Below are 21,041 nucleotides of genomic sequence, written 5' to 3'. Positions count from 1 at the left end.
GATCGATAAAAAGACTGACATTCGGCATTTATGTGGCACATTCTTGTAACATTCGTGGAATTTTCTGTACTTATTTCACCGCTTAAATTTATTTCACGATAATCATGTACTGTACCTTGAACATTTGAAACAGAAGGTTTTGAATTAATTAAAGATTTTATTCTTCGTTACGTTGACGTTGATTATCTGCTTTTCTTTTACGACGTTGTTGTTGAAATTCTTCTTCTTCCTCAAAAGAACGTTCTATTTTACGACGTGGCATTATTAAAATAGATTAATAAATATGTATTAAAGTTTATATATATATATGTATATACAGGGTGTTCGGCAACAGCTGGGACAAAATATGAGAGGTGGTTCTACATGATAAAATAAGACAAAAATGAAGAGTAAAAAAATTTCGATAGAGGCTTCCTTTTTTAGTTATAAATGTTTGAAAATTTGTATAAAAGGCGCCTGAAGTACGGCAATCCGCCGATCTCGGGCGTGCGTAAGCTACGTCGGTATAGGCGTTGTCAAAATACACCGTGACATATAAGTACAGAAGCTTACCTCGTAGCAGCTGACGTAAAATCTGTGATATTCGGCGCGAAAAAGGAAGCCTCTATCGAAATTTTTTTACTCTTCATTTTTGTCTTATTTTATCATGTAGAACCACCTCTCACATTTTGTCCCAGCTGTTGCCGAACACCCTGTATGTATATATGAATTATAAGATAAAACTTTAATTATAAGATATATAAATTTAAATATTAGATAATTCAATTATTTAATAAATTGTTAGATAATTAAATTATTTAATTAATTATTTGATAAATTAATTATTTATTTTTATTAATCTTTAAATATTAAATGTATTAATACAATAAGCAATTATAATAAATGATTTTAATGTTTTAAATAATTTTACTGATTTTACTAATTTTACTTATTTAATAATAAAAATTAGTAATAATTAGTAATAATTATCTTCACACTATTATTATCATTAACATTATCGTAATAATAATAATAATCAAAATTATCATCAATATCATCATCATTATCATCATTATCACTGCCAATATCATCATCATCATCATCATTATTATCATTATTATCATCATCATCATTATTATCATCATCATCATTATTATCATCATCATCAATACTATCAATACTATTAACATTATTATTACATCAACATCATCAATAATATCAACATCATAATATTATTATTATTATCATCAATTCTCATTGCATCAGAAATATATTTTTTTATGTACAAAATTGTTACAAATAAAATATATTTAATTCCAAGATTAATATAAATATAATACCTTAATATAATACATTAAAGTTACAACAATAAATAACATTTACTAATAATATATCAATAATTCTATATAACATATAATAATTCTATATTTTAATATAATAATTATTTAATAATACAAACTATACTAATTATAAATATTAAATGTTATATATTTAATTATAAAAGTAGTATATTAATGCTTTCTTGTTTGTCTTTCTAAACCGACTTCCTTGACCGCATTCCTGAAACAATAATAATAAATATTAATGTTATATCTTCTTAATATTAATGTTAATATTAATATTAAATCTTTCAATTTTACCTATATATATACATACATACCATACCTACATATACATATACATATACAGGATGTCTCACAACCTCCGTACAATAATTTATTAGCGTGTTCTAAAGGTAAAATAGAGTAAAAAATTCTAATACAAAAATGTTTACGCTGTAATAGTTTTTGAGTTATAAATATATAAAATCAAAGTTTGTTAATAATATCGCATAGAACTCACGTGTTCAGGCCCGTAACTACACATACACGCGTACCGATCTGTCATCTGTTATTGATTTTTTAAAACGGCAACATAAAATCAGCTAAAATAAAGATAAAAAAAATCAACAGATGACAGATCGGTATACATGTATGTGTAGTGATGGACCTAAGCGCGCGAGTTCTACACAATATCATAGGCTATAACTCAAAAACTATTACAGCCTCAACATTTTTGTATTAGAATTTTTTACTCAATTTTATCTCCAAAACACGTTAATAAATTATATTGTATGGAGGTTGTGAGACATCCTGTATAAGATGGTCAACGTAAAATTTTACAAGCTATTTTTTAAGATATTAACCTCAATTTTTTTAAATTAAATGCAAAGGATAAGATGCCATTTAAAAGATGAAAAAAATCTTGGAGGACACTTAAGAAGCAAAATGGACTCTTCATTTTTTAATATCTTTAGTAATAATAAAAAATAGCTTATAACATTTTACGTGGGTTACTCTGTATATGTACATACGTACATGCACATATTTCTTTGTTGCATATTTTACAGTTTTTAAAATGTAAAACTTTAAATATAACAATGTTATTTAATATTATTAACGTAATATTATTACATTGAACAATTATTACCTAATATTTTATCCGTTCTTCTTTCAAACTTTTGTCCCCTTATTTTCCTCTCTCACCCTTTTTCTATTTTTTCTTCTTTTATGCTTTTTCTTTTAATTTTTAATAAATCTTCTCTTTTCCTTCTCCTATTCTCTTTCTTTCCCTTTCTCTCAACTCTTCTTTAACTAAAACGTTTATATTTGCAATAATATATATACAATTTATTACATTTATAAACGTATATTACATATTATATACTTTATTAATTTCTATATTTTATATCAAATATATAATTATATTATAATTAATTTAATTTATAATAAAAATAATTATATATTTTAATACAAAAAGGAATAAAACAATTAATATATTAGTATGTAATAAGATATACAGGGTGTCCCAAAAGTAACGGACCACCCTAATAACTCCAGTATTGAAGTTTCAAGGAAAATGATCCCAATAAAAGTTGTAGGGATTTAAGTGAGCTACCTTATGATGACCTTGACTTTGACCTTGACCTCAATTTTAAAGGTCATTTGAAGATCAATTTGTGTTTTTCAAATGGGAACCCATATTTTTGACCTCGGATTCTGAAAGCGCAAAATTTTACGTTCAGATATGTATCTTTATGGGGGGTCGAAATGAACTGTAGAGGTCATTTGAAGGTCTAATATGTTATTGGTACGAAATAGCTGGTAGATCGTGGTTTTTATGAAATATGACCCGAATAAAAGTTGTTTTTTACCTCTTTGATCCCAACAACTTTTATTCGGGTCATATTTCATAAAAACCACGATCTACCAGCTATTTCGTACCAATAACATATTAGACCTTCAAATGACCTCTACAGTTCATTTCGACCCCCCATAAAGATACATATCTGAACGTAAAATTTTGCGCTCTTTCAGAATCCGAGGTCAAAAATATGGGTTCCCATTTGGAAAATACAAGTTGACCTTCAAATGACCTTGAAAATTGAGGTCAAGGTCATCATAAGGTAGCTCACTTAGATCCCTACAACTTTTATTGGGATCTTTTTCCTTGAAACTTCAATACTGAAGAGTTATTAGGGTGGTCCGTTACTTTTGGGACACCCTGTATAAATAAAAGATCATTAATGATTTCATATTTTATAATTAAATATGATAATCTTATTAATACAATATTAATTCACATTCATTAATATTGCACACAATATAATTTGATGTACATACAAAAACTCAGTAGGAATGTAATTTTTCCTCTCCTTGCACACACAAAAAGAAATTACCTAATATTTTATCCGTTCTTTTAAATTTCTGTCCTTCTCTTCCTCTCTCTCTCTCTCTCTCTCTCTCTCTCTCTCTCTCTCTCTCTCTCTCTCTCTCTCTCTCTCTCTCTCTCTCTCTCTCTCTCTCTCTCTCTCTCTCTCTCTCTCTCTCTCTCTCTCTCTCTCTCTTTCTTCCTCTCTTTCGCTTATTCTTCGTCTTCTTTAATTTAAAAGAAATTTTTTTTCCTTTTTTCACTCTCTTTTTCTCTTTTCTTTTCAGCTCTTCCTTAACTATAATAATTAATTTTTCTTTAATTATTTTAAATATAATAATATTACAATATTATTATTAATAATATTATTAATGTAATAATATTATTACATTGAATAATATTATTACTTAATATTAAAAATAAAAATCCGTTTTTCTTTAAACTTCTGTTCTCTCTCTCTCTCTCTCTCTCTCTCTCTCTCTCTCTCTCTCTCTCTCTCTCTCTCTCTCTCTCTCTCTCTCTCTCTCTCCTTCCTCTCTTTCTCCTTCCTCTCTTTCTTTCTTCCTCTCTTTCTTTCTTCCTCTCTTTTGCTCTCACACACACACACACACACACACACGCACGCGCCACACACACACACACACACACACACACACACACTTTCTCACATACTGGCATACATGTACACTCGCAAATATACAACCATATTAAACAATAAATACCTGCACTCAATAAGATAAGTCAATCAAGTGAACCTTCGTTTTCTTTCAAGAGATAGTCTCGTATCTCACACGGAGTAAACATGTTATGATTACGTTGCTCTAAAAATATTAAAAATTTTTTTAAATTTTCCGAAAAACTATCTTTGTAACAAAATGATATATAATTGTATGTAGGTGTGTGTGTGTTTGTGTAAATGTAATGTACAGGTAAATTAAGAAGATGTATATATATATATATATTTATTTATTTATTTGTATAAATACAGACGTTAAATAAGAATACTTTTATTGAGAAATAAGCTTAAAATTTACCGATATCGTTTACTTCTTTCGCATACGAAGGTATTCCACACACACATATATACATATATATATATACATATATGTATATATATATAGTATAATTTACTATGAATATTATTTTCTTATTGAGCTATCAAAATACGTGATGACAGATCTCTACAATGCCAGTTATTAATGAAATAAGCGCAATATCAGCGCGAGAGTTAAATTATCGATGTGAAATTAATAAATCAGCTGTATTCAAAATATATTTCTTTTATTTAAAAATTTTTTTTGTTATTACGAAAAAGTTAAACGATTTTAGTTAAAAATAAAGAAGAAAGAAGATATTAAAAAATTAATTAAGAATAAAAATAATAATAAATAGTAAATAGTAAGGAAAGTCAATAATATTTTCAGAAAGGTATGTTAAATCTTCGTGAGTCTCATTAATGTACGTAACAATTTTATCTTTTTACCATTTACTCATTCATTTTAACCTCCTTCTCTCTCTCTCTCTCTCTCTCTCTCTCTCTCTCTCTCTCTCTCTCTCTCTCTCTCTCTCCCATTCTTTAGAGCTCTCGCCCTTGTTCACACTCTGCCTCACTTCTTTCCTGTCTCTCTCTATCTTTCTTGAAATTATGATTATAATTTTAATGATTTATTTTTATTTTCAAAACAATACAGAAAAAAAATAATAAAAGATGTCGGAAGATTCCGAAATTGGTTTTGAAAGTTTCGCAGAAGAAATTGATAAAATTAACCCATTAGAATTACTCACATCAAACGAGATTATAGATAACTTTCAGATGTACGATGCAACCATGTAAGTAATATTAAATTCATATTTTTCTTTCTGTTAAAATTTTAAAAATGAGCACTGTATTAGACATTATATTATAGAACAGTAAGTCACAATAAAATAAAAAAAAGAAAATATACGATATACCATTAAAAAAGTTTTCAAAAGTAGATTCATCATTTATAAATAAACTATTATTATATTATTTTTAAAGCTCAGAAGTATAATGTTTTAAATAATATTTAAAATAATAATATTAATAAGAATAAATCTTAATTATTATTAACGATCGCTAGTCAGAAAAATAGGAGTAGTGGAAATAATCGACCAAAACTAGCAAATAATAAATTTATTTAAATTTCACGACGTTTCGACCATATGATTGTGGTCCTTTTCAAGTAAAACAAAATAAAATTAGTTACAATTACATCTCAATTATACACGATTGTCATTGTACAGCATTTTTTATTAAAAAGTCAAATAAATTGAAAGTGCGAGACAGCAGACAACATATCTTCTCGAAGATTCTGTGACGATCCTTCGGGAAGATATGTTATCTGCTGTCTCGCACTTTCAATTTATTTGACTTTTTAATAAAAAATGCTGTACAATGACAATCGTGTATAATTGAGATGTAATTGTAACTAATTTTATTTTGTTTTACTTGAAAAGGACCACAATCATATGGTCGAAACGTCGTGAAATTTAAATAAATTTATTATTTGCTAGTTTTGGTCGATCATTTCCACTACTCCTATTAATAAGAATAATATTAATAATAGAGGGAGAAGAGAAAAAAAGAGAGAAGTAAGATTTTCATTTAAAATTAAAGAAAAGAAAGATTAAGCAATAAAATATTATTTCTAATACTTATTAGCTTCAAATTTTAAGTGTGTTATTGGCATCACATTAAATTCTATTACTGTATAAATATTTACGAGAGGTTTCACTTTTTAATAAAAATTTTTACAAGGAAAAATTCTCTATTCCAATTCATTAAAAATATGCGCTCTTTCTGATCATATTCATTTATTAGAAAAAATATGAGAATCTTTTTTAAATAAGTTAACTCTTCTCTTTTTATTAATAGATAATACCATTAATTTTATCAAACAAAAAGAGAGATTACAAATGTTATCTATTATATGATTGCAATATTTATCGATTTATAGGTGGTTTAATATCATATCAATACATATTCCGATATTTTAATTTTTTATAAACAATTTGTGTTTTAACTGAATTACTTTTAATTTTCTTCAAAAATCTTTTTTTAATAATATTAAAAAAATAGTATGCAACAATTATTATTCAGTGACTTTCGGCCCAATATTTTTCTTCGCCTACAATTCTTTAGGGAAATACAGGAATTAAAATCTCGAATTGAGATTTATTTATTCTTTTAAAATCTTGGTGATATACGAAGTAAAAATTCGTGCTTTGTGCACACTTTCAAAAAACGAAAAATTAATTTGTAACTCACGCATCACAATCCGCGTTGGACTCTTAAGGTCTATTATAGTTATTAGAATATTTAGAAACATTTAATAAATTAGGTTTGTTAAAAGTTTTAGAAAAACTAAGAAATATAAAATAATTATAAAATTATATAAATGATAAAATTATATTAATGTACTTTTTATTATTCTTATAGTGAAGTTGTTGGTTATATTGATGGTATAGAATCACCACGAATTGTTGGCAATAAGCAGCAATATAAAGTATTAAAATTCTATTTAAATAACGGAATAGGAAGGAAAATACAAATTATTGCATGGAATGATGTTATTGACAGCGTAATACATCATTTAATTCCAAATCATGTAAATATTTCTTATTATTCATAAAAATCAATCTTATTTTATAATAATAAAAATCTTTTCGATATAAATTTTATTAAATTTCTCTTTAAATATATATATATGTTCACGCGCGAGCTGTCCGTTTTTTTTGTTCGTCGCGGCGAATTGAGAAGAGAGAGTTTGCTGATCACGAGAGAGAATCGAAGTCGGAAAGAGGGAATGTGATTCCGCTAAGACTGAGGAGCGAGAAGGATAGCGAATGCTATTGTGTATCAGCTTGACGGTTGAGGTTTAGAGATAACAGCGGAGCGTGATAGAGTGAGAGAGTGAGAGAGAAAGAGTGAGAGCGAAAGAGGAGATTGAGAGTTTAAGAGAAGTGCGATAATACAGGCGATCCGTTATTAGAAAAGAATGTCTTTATTTTAGTAATGTCGAAAATGCGGACGCGGTTAATACATAGATTAAATTAACTCTTGAAGTGTCCGAGCACCATTAAAGTCACGTCTTTTATAAAGAGTTCGTCTTTTTCGCACTCGCAGTCACTGAAAGATTTGCGATCGCAGTACAGAAAGTTAATCTATCGCCGTGTTCGCACTTAACTCAGATTTGTATTAGCGTATGTTTATTACTCGATTATATTTTCGATAAGAAGCCCGAGACAGTCGTATCCTCGGTATTTAAACTCTTCGGGGAAACGTCTAGAAATTTCGAAGAACGGAGAAAGGGAATCCCAAGCTCCGGGTAATCGTCGAATATTTCCATGAAACGTGGAAACGGTTGTCTGTTGATTACATATGAGATATAAATACGAAGACGAGAAAACACATTGAGAACAAAGACGTTTGTTATTGAACGCGTATTTGCGGATTATCCGCTTTGTAAAGGCAGCACGGCGATAAGATTTTATTATGTTCGAGTTTTATATATAAATTTATTATTCTCGAATTTAACAGGTGTAAATTTATTATTCGCGATTTTAACATATATGAATTTATTCTTTCCGACTTTAACATACCGCCCGCCTCGAAACTATCGTTTCGAAAGGAGGGTGCATAAGCGCATGAATTTAGAGAATTCGTTTGAGGCGATCGGTGTGTTAATTACATTGGTTATTCACAACGACAAGTGAACGGAAAATAATTACGCTGAGATATAGATAGAGAATATCAAAGAACGAATATACATAATATGTGAAAGATACTTATAATATAATATAAAGGAATAACAGCAAATATGATATAAGAATAGTTACGCATTATCGCTTATTGACTTAGGTTTTTGACTTAGGTTTTCGATATCAATCGGTAACAGACATAGTTTTCCGATTGGACGCTTATATTCGGATGACGCCGTTTTTACTGTAACGACGCGAATTAAGCCGTCAGTGCCTGCGTGACACTGCATGATGCGCCCCAATTCCCATTTACAGGGAGGGAGCAATGAGTTTCGAATTAATACGAGTTGCCCTGTTCGAAGGCTTTCTTTCGTGACCTTTTTCCATTTTACTCTCTGCTGTAGGGTGTTTACGTAGTCATCGAGCCACCGTTTCCAAAATCGCTCAGTTAACTGTTTTATCAATTGCCAACGTGATAAGCGATTTTCTTTGATGTCGAGAACAGAAGGTTCCGGAATCGCTTTAAGCGCGGATCCGATTAAAAAATGACCGGGCGTGAGGGGTTCGTAATCATCGACCGTATCGGTGAGCGGTGCGAGAGGCCTAGAATTTAGGCAAGCTTCGACGTTACATAGGAGAGTTGCGAATTCTTCGAACGTCATTTTTTGATCACTGACTACCCGACGCAGGTGATGTTTCACGCTGCGTACTCCTGCTTCCCATAAGCCGCCGAAATGCGGAGCGGATGGCGGGATGAAGTGCCACGAAACTTTATCGGCCGCTGTTCGGTTAAGAAAATTCGGATCTCGTATAGATGCTCGAAATGCTGCGGTCAACTCGCGATCTGCTCCAACGAATATCGTACCGTTATCGGAATAAATTGCTTTCGGGAGACCGCGACGCGCGCAGAATCGCGAGTAGGCAGCTAGAAATGCGGGGGTGTGATAACCCTCAACTAACTCTAAGTGAATCGCTCTGCTAGCCATGCATACGAAGACAGCGATGTATGCTTTTCGCGATGCGATTCCGCGACCGGACATTGATCGGATGAGCACGGGACCGGCTCGTAGTCGACTCCACAATGTAGAAATGCGCGAGAGGGCGGCGAGACTCGAAATCGCGGCAAATTTCCCATAAGCTGAATCGGTATTTCAGCTTTTTCGCGGGCGCAAGTGACGCATTTATGAATAATATTTTTAATTATACTGCGAGCGCGTATCACCCAGAATTCGTGTCGCAACGTTGCAAGCGTTAACTGTGTTCCAGCATGCATTGACCGTAAATGCGCGTGTCGAATTATTAGCTCGACTAATGGATGCGACGCTAATATAATCGGATGCTTTCTTTGCTTTGAGAATGGGGCATGTGCTAACCGCCCGCCAACGCGAATTAGTTTTTCTTCGTCGAGGAACGGATTTAGCGACAAAATCGCGCTTTTCGAAGAAATCGATCGTTGCTGTGATAAAGCTTTCTTTTCCGGAGCGAATAATTCGTCCTGAATGCGCGTAAGCCAGAACTTGCGAGCTCTTTGAAACTCATCGGTGGAGAGAGCTGACGGACTTTCGTTGATTCCCACGTGAGGATCATTAAGACGACGTATTCGCGATGTATATCGAATAATATATGCCGTGATTCGAAGGAGCTTAGGCCAGGATGAATATCGCGTAGCTAAGTCCCACGGTTCGATCGATTCGGCATGATGTGCATGTGCGTGAGTAACTTTTTCGAGAGATGTTTCGCAGAATGACTGATCGGTTGCCGACGGCCATTCTGAATCAGGCAGCCTCAGCCACGATGGCCCTTGCCACCATAGATCATGAGGTGCTAATTGTTGCCCATGAATTCCGCAGGAAGCACAATCGGCGGGATTTTCTCCGGTTGAGACGTGTTTCCAAGAAGCGAATGGAATTCGCGACTGGATATCGGTAACGCGGTTCGCTACAAATGTCTTCCATTTTGACGGATGTTGAGTTACCCACGCAAGCACTACGCTCGAATCCGTCCAACAATAGCATGGAGCTTTCGCGAGATTAAGCGACGTGCAAACGAATTCCATTAATTGAGCTAATAATAATGCAGCGGATAACTCTAGTCGCGGAATCGTGAGTGGTTTAACCGGAGCTACTTTTGCTTTACCGATTAGTAACATCGATGTGATTTGACCCGAAAGCGACGTTAGGCGAATATAAACCGCTGCAGCGTAAGCTGCGTTGGACGCGTCGGAGAAGCCGTGTAGCTCGCAGTTAATGCTATCTGCTCCTCTCTGTATCCATCGGTCTATTTGGAGATTATCGATACTCGCCAAAGACGTTTTAATGATATTCCATTGTTCTAATAGAGAGGATGGAAGTTTATCGTCCCAATCTAACTTTACTTGCCATAGTTGCTGCATGAATATTTTGGCGGAAATCGTAACCGGCGTACTCCACCCTAATCGAACAACTTAGCGATGGTTGAGAGGATAGATCGCTTGGTAGTTGACGTAACGAGAGGGAGATTTACTTGAAATTGAAAAACATCGAGCGACGGATTCCAACTAACTCCTAAAATCTTGAGTCGCTCGTCGGTTTGCAAATCTTTATTACACGCTAACCCATGATTATCCGCGACGATATCGGTTAAAAGCTTGGATGAATTGCTCGACCATTTTCTCAATTCGAATCCGCCGCGTTGCAACAAGGCGCGAACTTGATCGCGAGTCTGTCGGAGTAGAGGTATGTCGTCAGCTCCGAACAACACGTCATCGACGTACGTGTTATTTTGCAATATTGGTACGGCTAACGGAAACGCGTCACCTTCGTCCACAACGAGTTGCTTAATTATGCGTAACGCTAAGAATGGCGCGGACGCGGTGCCGTACGTGACCGTGAGGAGTTGATATTCGTGTGCAGGCTCCGTCGGATTTTCGGTCCATAAAATGCGCTGATAATTTATTTCGTCTTCATTGACAAAGATTTGGCGATACATTTTGGTTATATCCGCGGAGTACACATATCGATATTGCCTCCATCTTAGAATGATTGAAGGCAAATCCGCTTGTAGTTTCGGACCGACAAGCAGATGATCGTTTAACGAAGTCGCATTGCTTGTTTTGCTCGATGCGTTGAATACGACTCTCAGATGAGTGGTAATGCTTGTTTCGCGAATTACTGGATGATGCGGAATGTAAACGCATTGATTGGAGGATTCCGCGGGCTCAACTTTTCGCATGTGTCCGAGCGCTTCGTACTCGGTAATGAAATTAGCGTATTCCGATTTTAGTTCGGGATTGATTTGAAATCTGCGATGGAGAGCTTTGAGGCAACGCTCCGCGATTTGCCTTGAATCACCGATATCGATCGGAGGCCCCTTTTTGAACGGAAAATTAACGACGTATCTTCCGTCGGAGCGACGCGAGTGCGTCGTGAGAAAATGCTCTTCGCATTGTTGCTCGTCAGGACTTAACGGCTTTTTAAGCGGAATTTCTTCGAGTTCCCAGAACTGGCAAAGAGCCTGATCAAGCGAAAGCGTGCTTGAGCAATGTTGCACTGTACGTGTGCGATGCGCGCTAGTCGGAATCGATGTTGGGCCCGAGAGTACCCAGCCGAGAATCGTTTGTTGCGCAATGGGCTGTGCAGCGCTGCCCTTTTGAACTCCGTCGAGGAGTAGCTCGCTGTAGAGATCGGCGCCGATAATTATGTCAATTGGATCGTTGCTTAACGGATCCGGATCTGCGAGATTGAGACCGGCGAGATGCGGCCAATTGACATGAGATATCACGGACGACGGAGAGTAAGAAGTTAGCGAGTTCAATATTGACGCGGTAGTCGTTAACACAGGATGAGATTCATTAACAGGAGAGAGCTTAATTAACGCGGCATATCGACAAGTACCGGCGTTGACGCATCCGACGGCTGAGATCGAGACAGGCGATTTAATGCGACGCAATTTCAACATTTGCCTCAACCGTTCGGTAATAAATGTAAGCTCGGAACCCTGATCGAGTAACGCTCGAATAATAGTCGAACGACCTTCAATTGAGCCGACTTTTACGCGGGCTGTTGCAAGTAAGACGTGCGGTCGTGACGGTAGCCTTGATATCGCATTCAACGCAGTAACGGGCTGCGAGATTTGAGAGCTCGATTGCGCTTCTGATAACGCTTTATTTGAATTTTCAGTAATAGATGAGTTCGAGTCAGCATGTAGCATCGAGTGATGCTTCTTTTGGCATGAGCGACAAGAATATTTACTCTGACAAGACGATACTGTATGTTTTGTGCTCAAACAATTAACACATCGATTTGCTTGTTGAATTATTTCCAATCGCTGACTCGGACTTTTCTTGATAAATTTAGGACATTTATTAATGAAATGCGCTGCCTTACATAACGGACATGGTAACGCTGATGCCGTAGAAGCGGTGGCGATCGTGGCCTTTTGAAATCGAGAACCTTTTGTCGAGTTGGTAGGATACAATTCTTCTAACGCGCGAGCGCGGGCTGCAATAAACTTTTCGAGTTCTGCGAAACTTGGAACTGTTGAATCGTCACTGTTTTTTAATTTCCAGGCTTTTCGCGTGGCGTTATCGAGTTTTTGAGAAACGCCGTATACGATAATGTCGCTTAACATTTCTTCATGCGTTCGACCTAAATTTTTTAATGACGCGATTGCGCGATTCGCTCTATCTCGAAGTTCGTTTAATTCTACAGCGGATTCGCGTGACACTTGCGGTAGATTATATAATGCAGAAACGTGCCCTTCGATCAATCGACGCTTGTTCTCATACCGAGAAGTGAGAGTTTTCCACGCTAGGTCGAAATTAGCGGCGGTAACGGGAATATTTTTAATTGCGTCGAGCGCGCGACCGGTTAGACTCGATGCCAAAAAGTGCATGCGCGTAAATGATGTCAGCTCTCTATTCTTTCGAATGAGTGACGTGAATCGGTCTCGAAACGTTTCCCACTCGTCATAATTACCCGAAAACGGTGGAATTTTGATGGGTGGCAGATGAGACAGCGAAAACGATGAGCTGACTGGAGCAGGTTGATGTCCTTGATTAAAAGATTGATTGTGTGACTCAATCTCTTCAAGATGCTCGGCCATGTAGTCTAATGCAGAGTTGTATTTGTCCTCGTGTTCGTAGAATCTGTCATCCTGAAAATACTCGATGCCGTCCCTTTCTACCTCGGAAGTGATTTGCAGCAGGTCTGCATGCGTTTGCATGCATTTCTCCCAGGTCTCCTTTAGCGCGGAAATTCGCGATCGAATTTTTGGTCCCGTGTAATTAATTTTGCCGAGTTTTTTAAAGTTCTCGAGTGCGCGAGAAATCGAGTAAAATTGCGCCTCTTGCTTCGCTAATGTCTCATCATGTTCACTTCTGTTCCGACAATTATCGGAAATTTCCGCACAGATTCGTCTCACAATCCGGCTCGAAGGACCAAATTTCAGTTCACGCGCGAGCTGTCCGTTTTTTTTGTTCGTCGCGGCGAATTGAGAAGAGAGAGTTTGCTGATCGCGAGAGAGAATTGAAGTCGGAAAGAGGGAATGTGATTCCGCTAAGACTGAGGAGCGAGAAAGATAGCGAATGCTATTGTGTATCAGCTTGACGGTTGAGGTTTAGAGATAACAGCGGAGCGTGATAGAGTGAGAGAGTGAGAGAGAAAGAGTGAGAGCGAAAGAGGAGATTGAGAGTTTAAGAGAAGTGCGATAATACAGGCGATCCGTTATTAGAAAAGAATGTCTTTATTTTAGTAATGTCGAAAATGCTGACGCGGTTAATACATAGATTAAATTAACTCTTGAAGTGTCCGAGCACCATTAAAGTCACGTCTTTTATAAAGAGTTCGTCTTTTTCGCACTCGCAGTCACTGAAAGATTTGCGATCGCAGTACAGAAAGTTAATCTATCGCCATGTTCGCACTTAACTCAGATTTGTATTAGCGTATGTTTATTACTCGATTATATTTTCGATAAGAAGCCCGAGACAGTCGTATCCTCGGTATTTAAACTCTTCGGGGAAACGTCTAGAAATTTCGAAGAACGGAGAAAGGGAATCCCAAGCTCCGGGTAATCGTCGAATATTTCCATGAAACGTGGAAACGGTTGTCTGTTGATTACATATGAGATATAAATACGAAGACGAGAAAACACATTGAGAACAAAGACGTTTGTTATTGAACGCGTATTTGCGGATTATCCGCTTTGTAAAGGCAGCACGGCGATAAGATTTTATTATGTTCGAGTTTTATATATAAATTTATTATTCTCGAATTTAACAGGTGTAAATTTATTATTCGCGATTTTAACATATATGAATTTATTCTTTCCGACTTTAACAATATATATATATATATATTGTTGCGCCCCCTCGGATCTGCATCCTCATCCTCGGGATCACCCCGTATACGTTTCCGGAGGATCGTCGTCAAGGGGGTTGTTGATAAACAACCTCCGACTTTTGTTTGTTTTCCGGCTCCATTTTGAGTCTTGGTCTAGCTGTCAAACCGATTTGACGTGTAACGAGACCTCAGACTATTTTCCCGATTGATTGTATTTCTTCTTCTGTATTCTCAAAGGGTCATCACTTCATTAAATAACATTCTGTGCTTAACCGTGTCTTGATTTATTTCGCGCGCGAGTGAGAGTGCTTGTGCGAGTGAGATATCTCTTGAGATATCGCAAGAGGCGTTTGGAGGACGCAAAAATATATATAGAAAATATATATATTTTTCTACAATTTTTGACACTTTTATAATTATTTAAAATTTTCATCAATATAACTAATCAAATAATATTTTATTCTTTATATTTTAATATAGATTATTCATCTTGATGGTGTACAAGCACGTGTACCTAAAATGACCAGTTTTAATAAAGGAAATATATCATACGAATTATTAATTAGAAATAATACAATTATCTCAAATTTAGGCAAATATGAACCACAACAAACATTTGAAGAAAAACCCCTTCCGATTAAATTGGATGAAATTTTGAACACTACTCAACGTATTAGTACGTCCTAAATAATAATAAAATAATAATTAATAATAATAGTAACAATAATGTAAAATTATATATAATGCAATATATAATATAATAATAATATAATATATAGGGTGTATCATTTTAAAAGATCAACTTAAATATCTCTTTAACAATGTATTTTATAGAAAAGTTTCAGATAAAATTGAATATTGCGAAGAATCGATTTATATAAAAAATTTAAATAGTTCTACTTTTTTAAAAAACAAATAATTTCAAATGACCTAAAAAATTCCATAACTTTTGTCTGAAACATTTTTAGTTAAAATACAAATATAAGTGATAGGCCTTAAGAGCCGAACGCGGATGTCGGTGCGTCAATTCCAACGAGAATTAATTCAGCGACTTTCGGATCTATATTTTTCTCGCCTATAATTCTGTAGGGGGGTTAGAGGGGATTTTCGGAATTAAAAATCTCGAATTGAGATTGTTCCTTAATAAAGTCTTGGCGGTGTACCAAGCAAAATGTGTGCCCTGTGCACAAGTAGTTAATTCCAACGAAAAATTAATTCTCGTTGGAATCGACGCACCGACATCCGCGTTCGGCTCTTAAGGCCTATCACTTATATTTGTATTTTAATACGGAAGAGCCTTAATAGTAATTCTTATTTTTAATTAATATATTTTGCAAATTTCAGTTTAAATATATACATATATTGCATACTTTATAGTATTAGAAGTTTATGTCAAGACAAATTTCACGGAAGCACATGACAATCAACAAAATAAAGTAATTGGAATCGGATCTATAACTGACGGTACATATAAAGTGGAAACACACATTTTAAATTTCAATAATGATGAATACTGGAAAACGGGCATCGTAAAAGGAGACAAAATAAAAATTATAGGAGTCGTAAACACCACAAGTATATATTTATATTTAATAATAACATTTTATATTTTTTTAAGTTTTACTTTAAAAAAATTTTTTTTAAATTATTTTTACAATATTTAAAAAATTTTTTAAATTAAAAAGGAATAATTAAATAAACAATAACATTAACAAACGTTATTATATTTTTCTTTAATTATTTTTAATATATCTTTTTATTATTTCTTTATAAGTAATATAATTATTAATCATATACTTATTATAATTGTTAATGATTGCACGTTCATAAATATAATAATTAATAATATAATTATTGCAGATGAACCAGCAATTCTTCTTGTCAATAATATTAAAGATCTGCGCAAAATAGAGGGTCACTTGCCCTTAAAGAATTTACTTAAAGGAGTCCAAGTTCCAAGAAAAAGAAAAACTGATGAAACTTTAGAAGTAATTGAAATATTTAATTATTCAAAACTATATATCTAATAATTGAATAATTTAACATTTACTTTATAAAAATTATCTGTGCTCTAAGAATTGATATGTCTTTTCTTATTTATAAACTATTTTACAATTTAATGTAATATTTTAAATCTGAAATGAATAGGCTATGCGAGCCGAACGCGGATGTCGGTGCGTTGCTTTCCAACGAAAATGAATTTTTCGTTGGAAAGAAATAATTGTGCACGGGGCACGAATTTTTGCTTGATACGCTGCCAAGACTTTAACGGAATAATCTCAATTCGAGATTTATAATTCCGAAACCCCTCTTCCCCCCTAAAAAGACGTAGGCGAGAAAAATATCGATCCGATTTATTACCAAGTAAAAATTCGTGCGGCGTGCACAATTATTTTTTTCCAACGAAAAATTAATTTTCGTTGGAAAGCAACGCACCGACATCCGCGTTTGGCTCACATAGCCTATTCATTTCAGATTTGTATTTAATACAGTGAGCCTTGATATTTAAATCTTAACGTAATAATATTTTAATTTCAGATACAAAATAAAAGAAATACAATATGAATATTAGAAGAGAGGAATATCCTCGGATATATATATTTAAAAACTTTTCGTTTCTACATCTAGCTGAACTTTGTTAGCTGCTCGTTTATCTTTTAACTTATATGAATATAAGTTAGATATTAATTATGTTATGTTAGTTAGACGTTATATATGTTATGTGTTATACGCTTACGTTTACATTAAAATAAAATTTATAAAAAAAAAGAATTAAAGCTTTGAGAATAAAATTAGAATTAATATTATTTATTTAATTAATAAAAATATAAAAAATAAATTAATAAATAATAAGAAAATAGTAATAAATAATAATTAATAATAATTAATAATAACAATTAAGAATAAAATAATAAATAAATAATAAATTAAATTCTTTTACATTTAAAAATGTTTTATATTCTTTTTGAGCTTATTTTAAAAATTATTTACAATTGTATTTACAACATTATGTACAATAACAATAATTATAATTCCTAATTTAATCTCCAGTAATTTTAAATAAATCTTCTTTTTTCCTTCTTTCACTCTCTTTCTTTCCCCGTTCTCTCGACTCTTCTTAAACTATAAATAAAATGTTTATATTTTTTTTGCAATAATAAATACATAATATAAATATAACAATATTATAATATAATATATAATATTATTATATATATTATAATATTATATAATATACAATATAAATATAACAATATTATTACAATATTTATTATATAAGAATATTAATGTAATAATATTATTACATTAAATAATATTAATACCTAATATTTTATCCGTTCTTGAACTTCTGTTCTCCTCTTTCTCTATTTCTTTTTATCTCTTTCTCTCTCTCTTTTTCTCTCTAATATATAAATTTAAATTTATTATTTAATAATAAATTTATTTAATATATATATTAATTTAAAAATATTTTAATACAATACAATTAAGATATTAACGTGTCATTCATATATAATAATAAAATATACATACCTTTTTCTTTCTTCTTCCTTTATAAGTCCTTGCCATATATCTCTAACACATAAATTAAAATTTTTAAGATGATAATAATATTACATCTTATTATTATTAACCCCTCGATACACAAACTGTCAAAATTTTTTAACTGTCAAAATTGCGATGACAGCTACTCACGAAGTTAACATAAGGAAGGAACCAATCGGCATCGCGGAAAAGAGGCAACAATACTTCGATACATTCGAGAATCAATAACATGCCTTTTTTAGAAATGGATACGCGTATACTTTATCAATTCCAGTAACTTAGTAGATATTTTGATAACATCGATATGTTCTGTATCGACTAATACTCTGCAATTAATCTTTTACTTTTTCGAAGTTGGCATTTTTCAGATCCACTTTATTTATTAGTGGTATAATTACGAGATTTTTCTCTCACGCTAAGTAATAATTAGCGACTGTTTGCGCTTGAACACCATCATTTGCATCGATTAACAGTATGACTCCTTAACAAGGAGCCAAGGAGCGATGGACTTGCCGAAAACTCCACAGTGACCTGGTGTATTGATGAGATTTAAAAGATAATTTTCTCTCGATATGAATAAAACAATGAAACTGTCTTTGCTTTCACACAGTAATTCCACGTTCTTTCTCTACTTGCAAACTATTCAAAACTTGCTTTCCAGAGATTACCTTTTTTAGCCCCAGTTAATTCCAGCAGCCTGTCTGCGAGTGTACTTTTACCGTGATCAACATGCGCAACATAAGGTTCAACTGGTAAGTACAATTTTTAGTACAATACGAACTACTCTCTGTCGCGATTATAAAGTTCTATTATAATTTGTTAGCTCAGGAAGTCAGGGAGAGTAGAGAGATTTAGATTCTGTTTATAATTCTTACTTAAATGCCTTTATTCTTGTTTTTGCAAAATCAGTACTGAGAGAGAGCCTCTCGACCGGGCGGTCGTCTTATATACATTCGTCAAAACATAACCGTCCCTTTAAACGCAGCCAATCGCGTGAGGACACATTTTAGCCAAGTGTCTCCGAAACGACGGAAAGATAACGTAAATATAACGGATACAGAACAATACGAAGGACAATACCCGACAATGACACACGATACATAACAACAGAGTCTCGACGGATATTCCGTCTCATCAAATATATGTCGACAAATTTAATTTTTTATTCAATCTATATAATAAAAAGTTCACACGAAGATTTGATTGCCGAGGATACAGAAATTCTTATCAAAAATGTATATACTGGTGAAATAATTAAGTTTTTTAAATGGAAAGAATTTAGTCAATTTCACTTAATGACAGCAGCATCCAGAAGATGTAAAACCTATTTGTGTAATGCATATCACTAAAGAGTTTTGTTGTGGTGCTGGAGAACTCTACATATTTTTTGTCTTGATGCTATTAAATTATTACAAGATGTAGTGACACAGGGTTGTTGGTCTAAAACAAAAATCTTTGAATTTTAATAAAGAGAATCTTGAAACAGTGACGCTGCATAAAATTAATAATTTTTTTGACACCTACAAATACACCATTTTGTCTTCTTAACGCAGAAGCTAATTTGTATGCATTAATGTATATAGACAAATAATAATATTATTTGTAATATGTAAACAATTATTTCAGAAATAATGTAAAAAATACAGTTTAAGGGCATTAACTTGCAAAAAAGAAAAGAATGTATTAATTAGAACCTAATCTAATGTACAATAAAGAACTTGATTTCTATAATCCTGGGATATCAAATACTTCTTCTGGAATTTATGAAGAAATTATAGATAATAAATGTTCTTCAAAACAAAAAACATCTATTTTAAATATGTACGAGGAAACAAATAAAAGTTTATGCAATCTGCAAATGGAACCTCTACTACCGTGACAGGGACAGCAATCATATGTAGAGGAAGATAGGTATGATTGTAAATTTTAGTTTGTTTTAAATGTATTTTTTTGTGCATCTTGAGAGAAAGGCGATATAAATAAAATAAGATTAATTTTAAAACAATTTAAGATCAAAATATTTTTTACAACAAGATCAATATTGGACAATATTTTCATGCAAAAATTTTTAATGTTGAAGAACATATTTAGAAAATTACTTTTACAGACAATAATTATGTTCCGATGTCACCTAAATAAAGAGGCATTAATATATTTGAAGGTGTCTAAAGAAGAGTGGTGTGTAACGCGATGGTTGATCCTCGGAAATGATATCTCACACGTCCCACTGTCAATCCCCTGCTTCACCTTTGAGCGGTTACACCGTTAACCTGTATGGAAGATCGGGTAATCAACCCCGATGGGAAATGCAGGAACAAAGAAGTTAGGTGATCTGATCTTCCTAGAGGGGGTTAAAGACTGGGTTAACAACCCAGTCTCGGACAAACTCAATAGTTACGAAAGCTCAAAGAATGCCTCGGATAGGAATGGACCCAAGAACACGACTCGGCAAACGAAAAAAAATAACGACTTAAGATTATGTACCTAGAATGTCAGAACACTTTTGTAACCATATTTTCGTGAATTTCTAAATTAGTTCTCAAAAGGGTTGATCTTGGTGACCCGCGGTTCACCTTCGGTGCGATATCTCGATGTTTCCTGAAAGACTCTTAATTGTCACTTGACCATACAAGAAAATCTTGGGCGCCAGGTGCGGATTACCGCACTATTCCAAAAATTCGACACGATACGCAGAACATAAAACTACACGGGATTCTAAGAAGATCGTATCGAAATATCGCGACGGAATATCGCGCGGTAGCTCAGTTGCGGAATGGTAAAGGGGTT

The 21,041-nt window shown here is 33.4% G+C and overlaps 1 protein-coding gene across 1 annotated transcript; it reads left to right on the top strand.

Moving 5' to 3' along the window:
- The first annotated feature begins 5,372 nt into the window (after positions 1 to 5,372).
- On the top strand, positions 5,373 to 19,169 carry LOC145948522 (uncharacterized). Its single transcript, XM_083058203.1, has 5 exons — positions 5,373 to 5,499; positions 16,086 to 16,283; positions 16,569 to 16,696; positions 18,932 to 19,006; positions 19,164 to 19,169. Exons 1-5 carry the CDS (start codon positions 5,490 to 5,492, stop codon positions 19,167 to 19,169), a joined length of 417 nt encoding a protein of 138 aa, XP_082914329.1. The 5' UTR covers positions 5,373 to 5,489.
- Positions 19,170 to 21,041: the final 1,872 nt, after the last annotated feature.

Source organism: Prenolepis imparis, unplaced genomic scaffold (assembly GCF_030444845.1).
Source record: "Prenolepis imparis isolate NDT839.2.m4 unplaced genomic scaffold, iyPreImpa1.0 SCAF_2, whole genome shotgun sequence".
In the NCBI taxonomy this organism is placed as follows: Eukaryota; Metazoa; Arthropoda; class Insecta; order Hymenoptera; family Formicidae; genus Prenolepis; species Prenolepis imparis.
This window is presented reverse-complemented; position numbering and strand designations above follow the sequence as displayed.

Bases quoted from the DNA above. Each gene is read 5' to 3' on its own strand.
- LOC145948522 (XM_083058203.1), top strand. The intron at 16,284-16,568 runs GTATATATTTAT...TAATTATTGCAG, and splicing joins AGGAGTCGTAAACACCACAA to ATGAACCAGCAATTCTTCTT. The intron at 16,697-18,931 runs GTAATTGAAATA...TACCTTTTTTAG, and splicing joins AAACTGATGAAACTTTAGAA to CCCCAGTTAATTCCAGCAGC.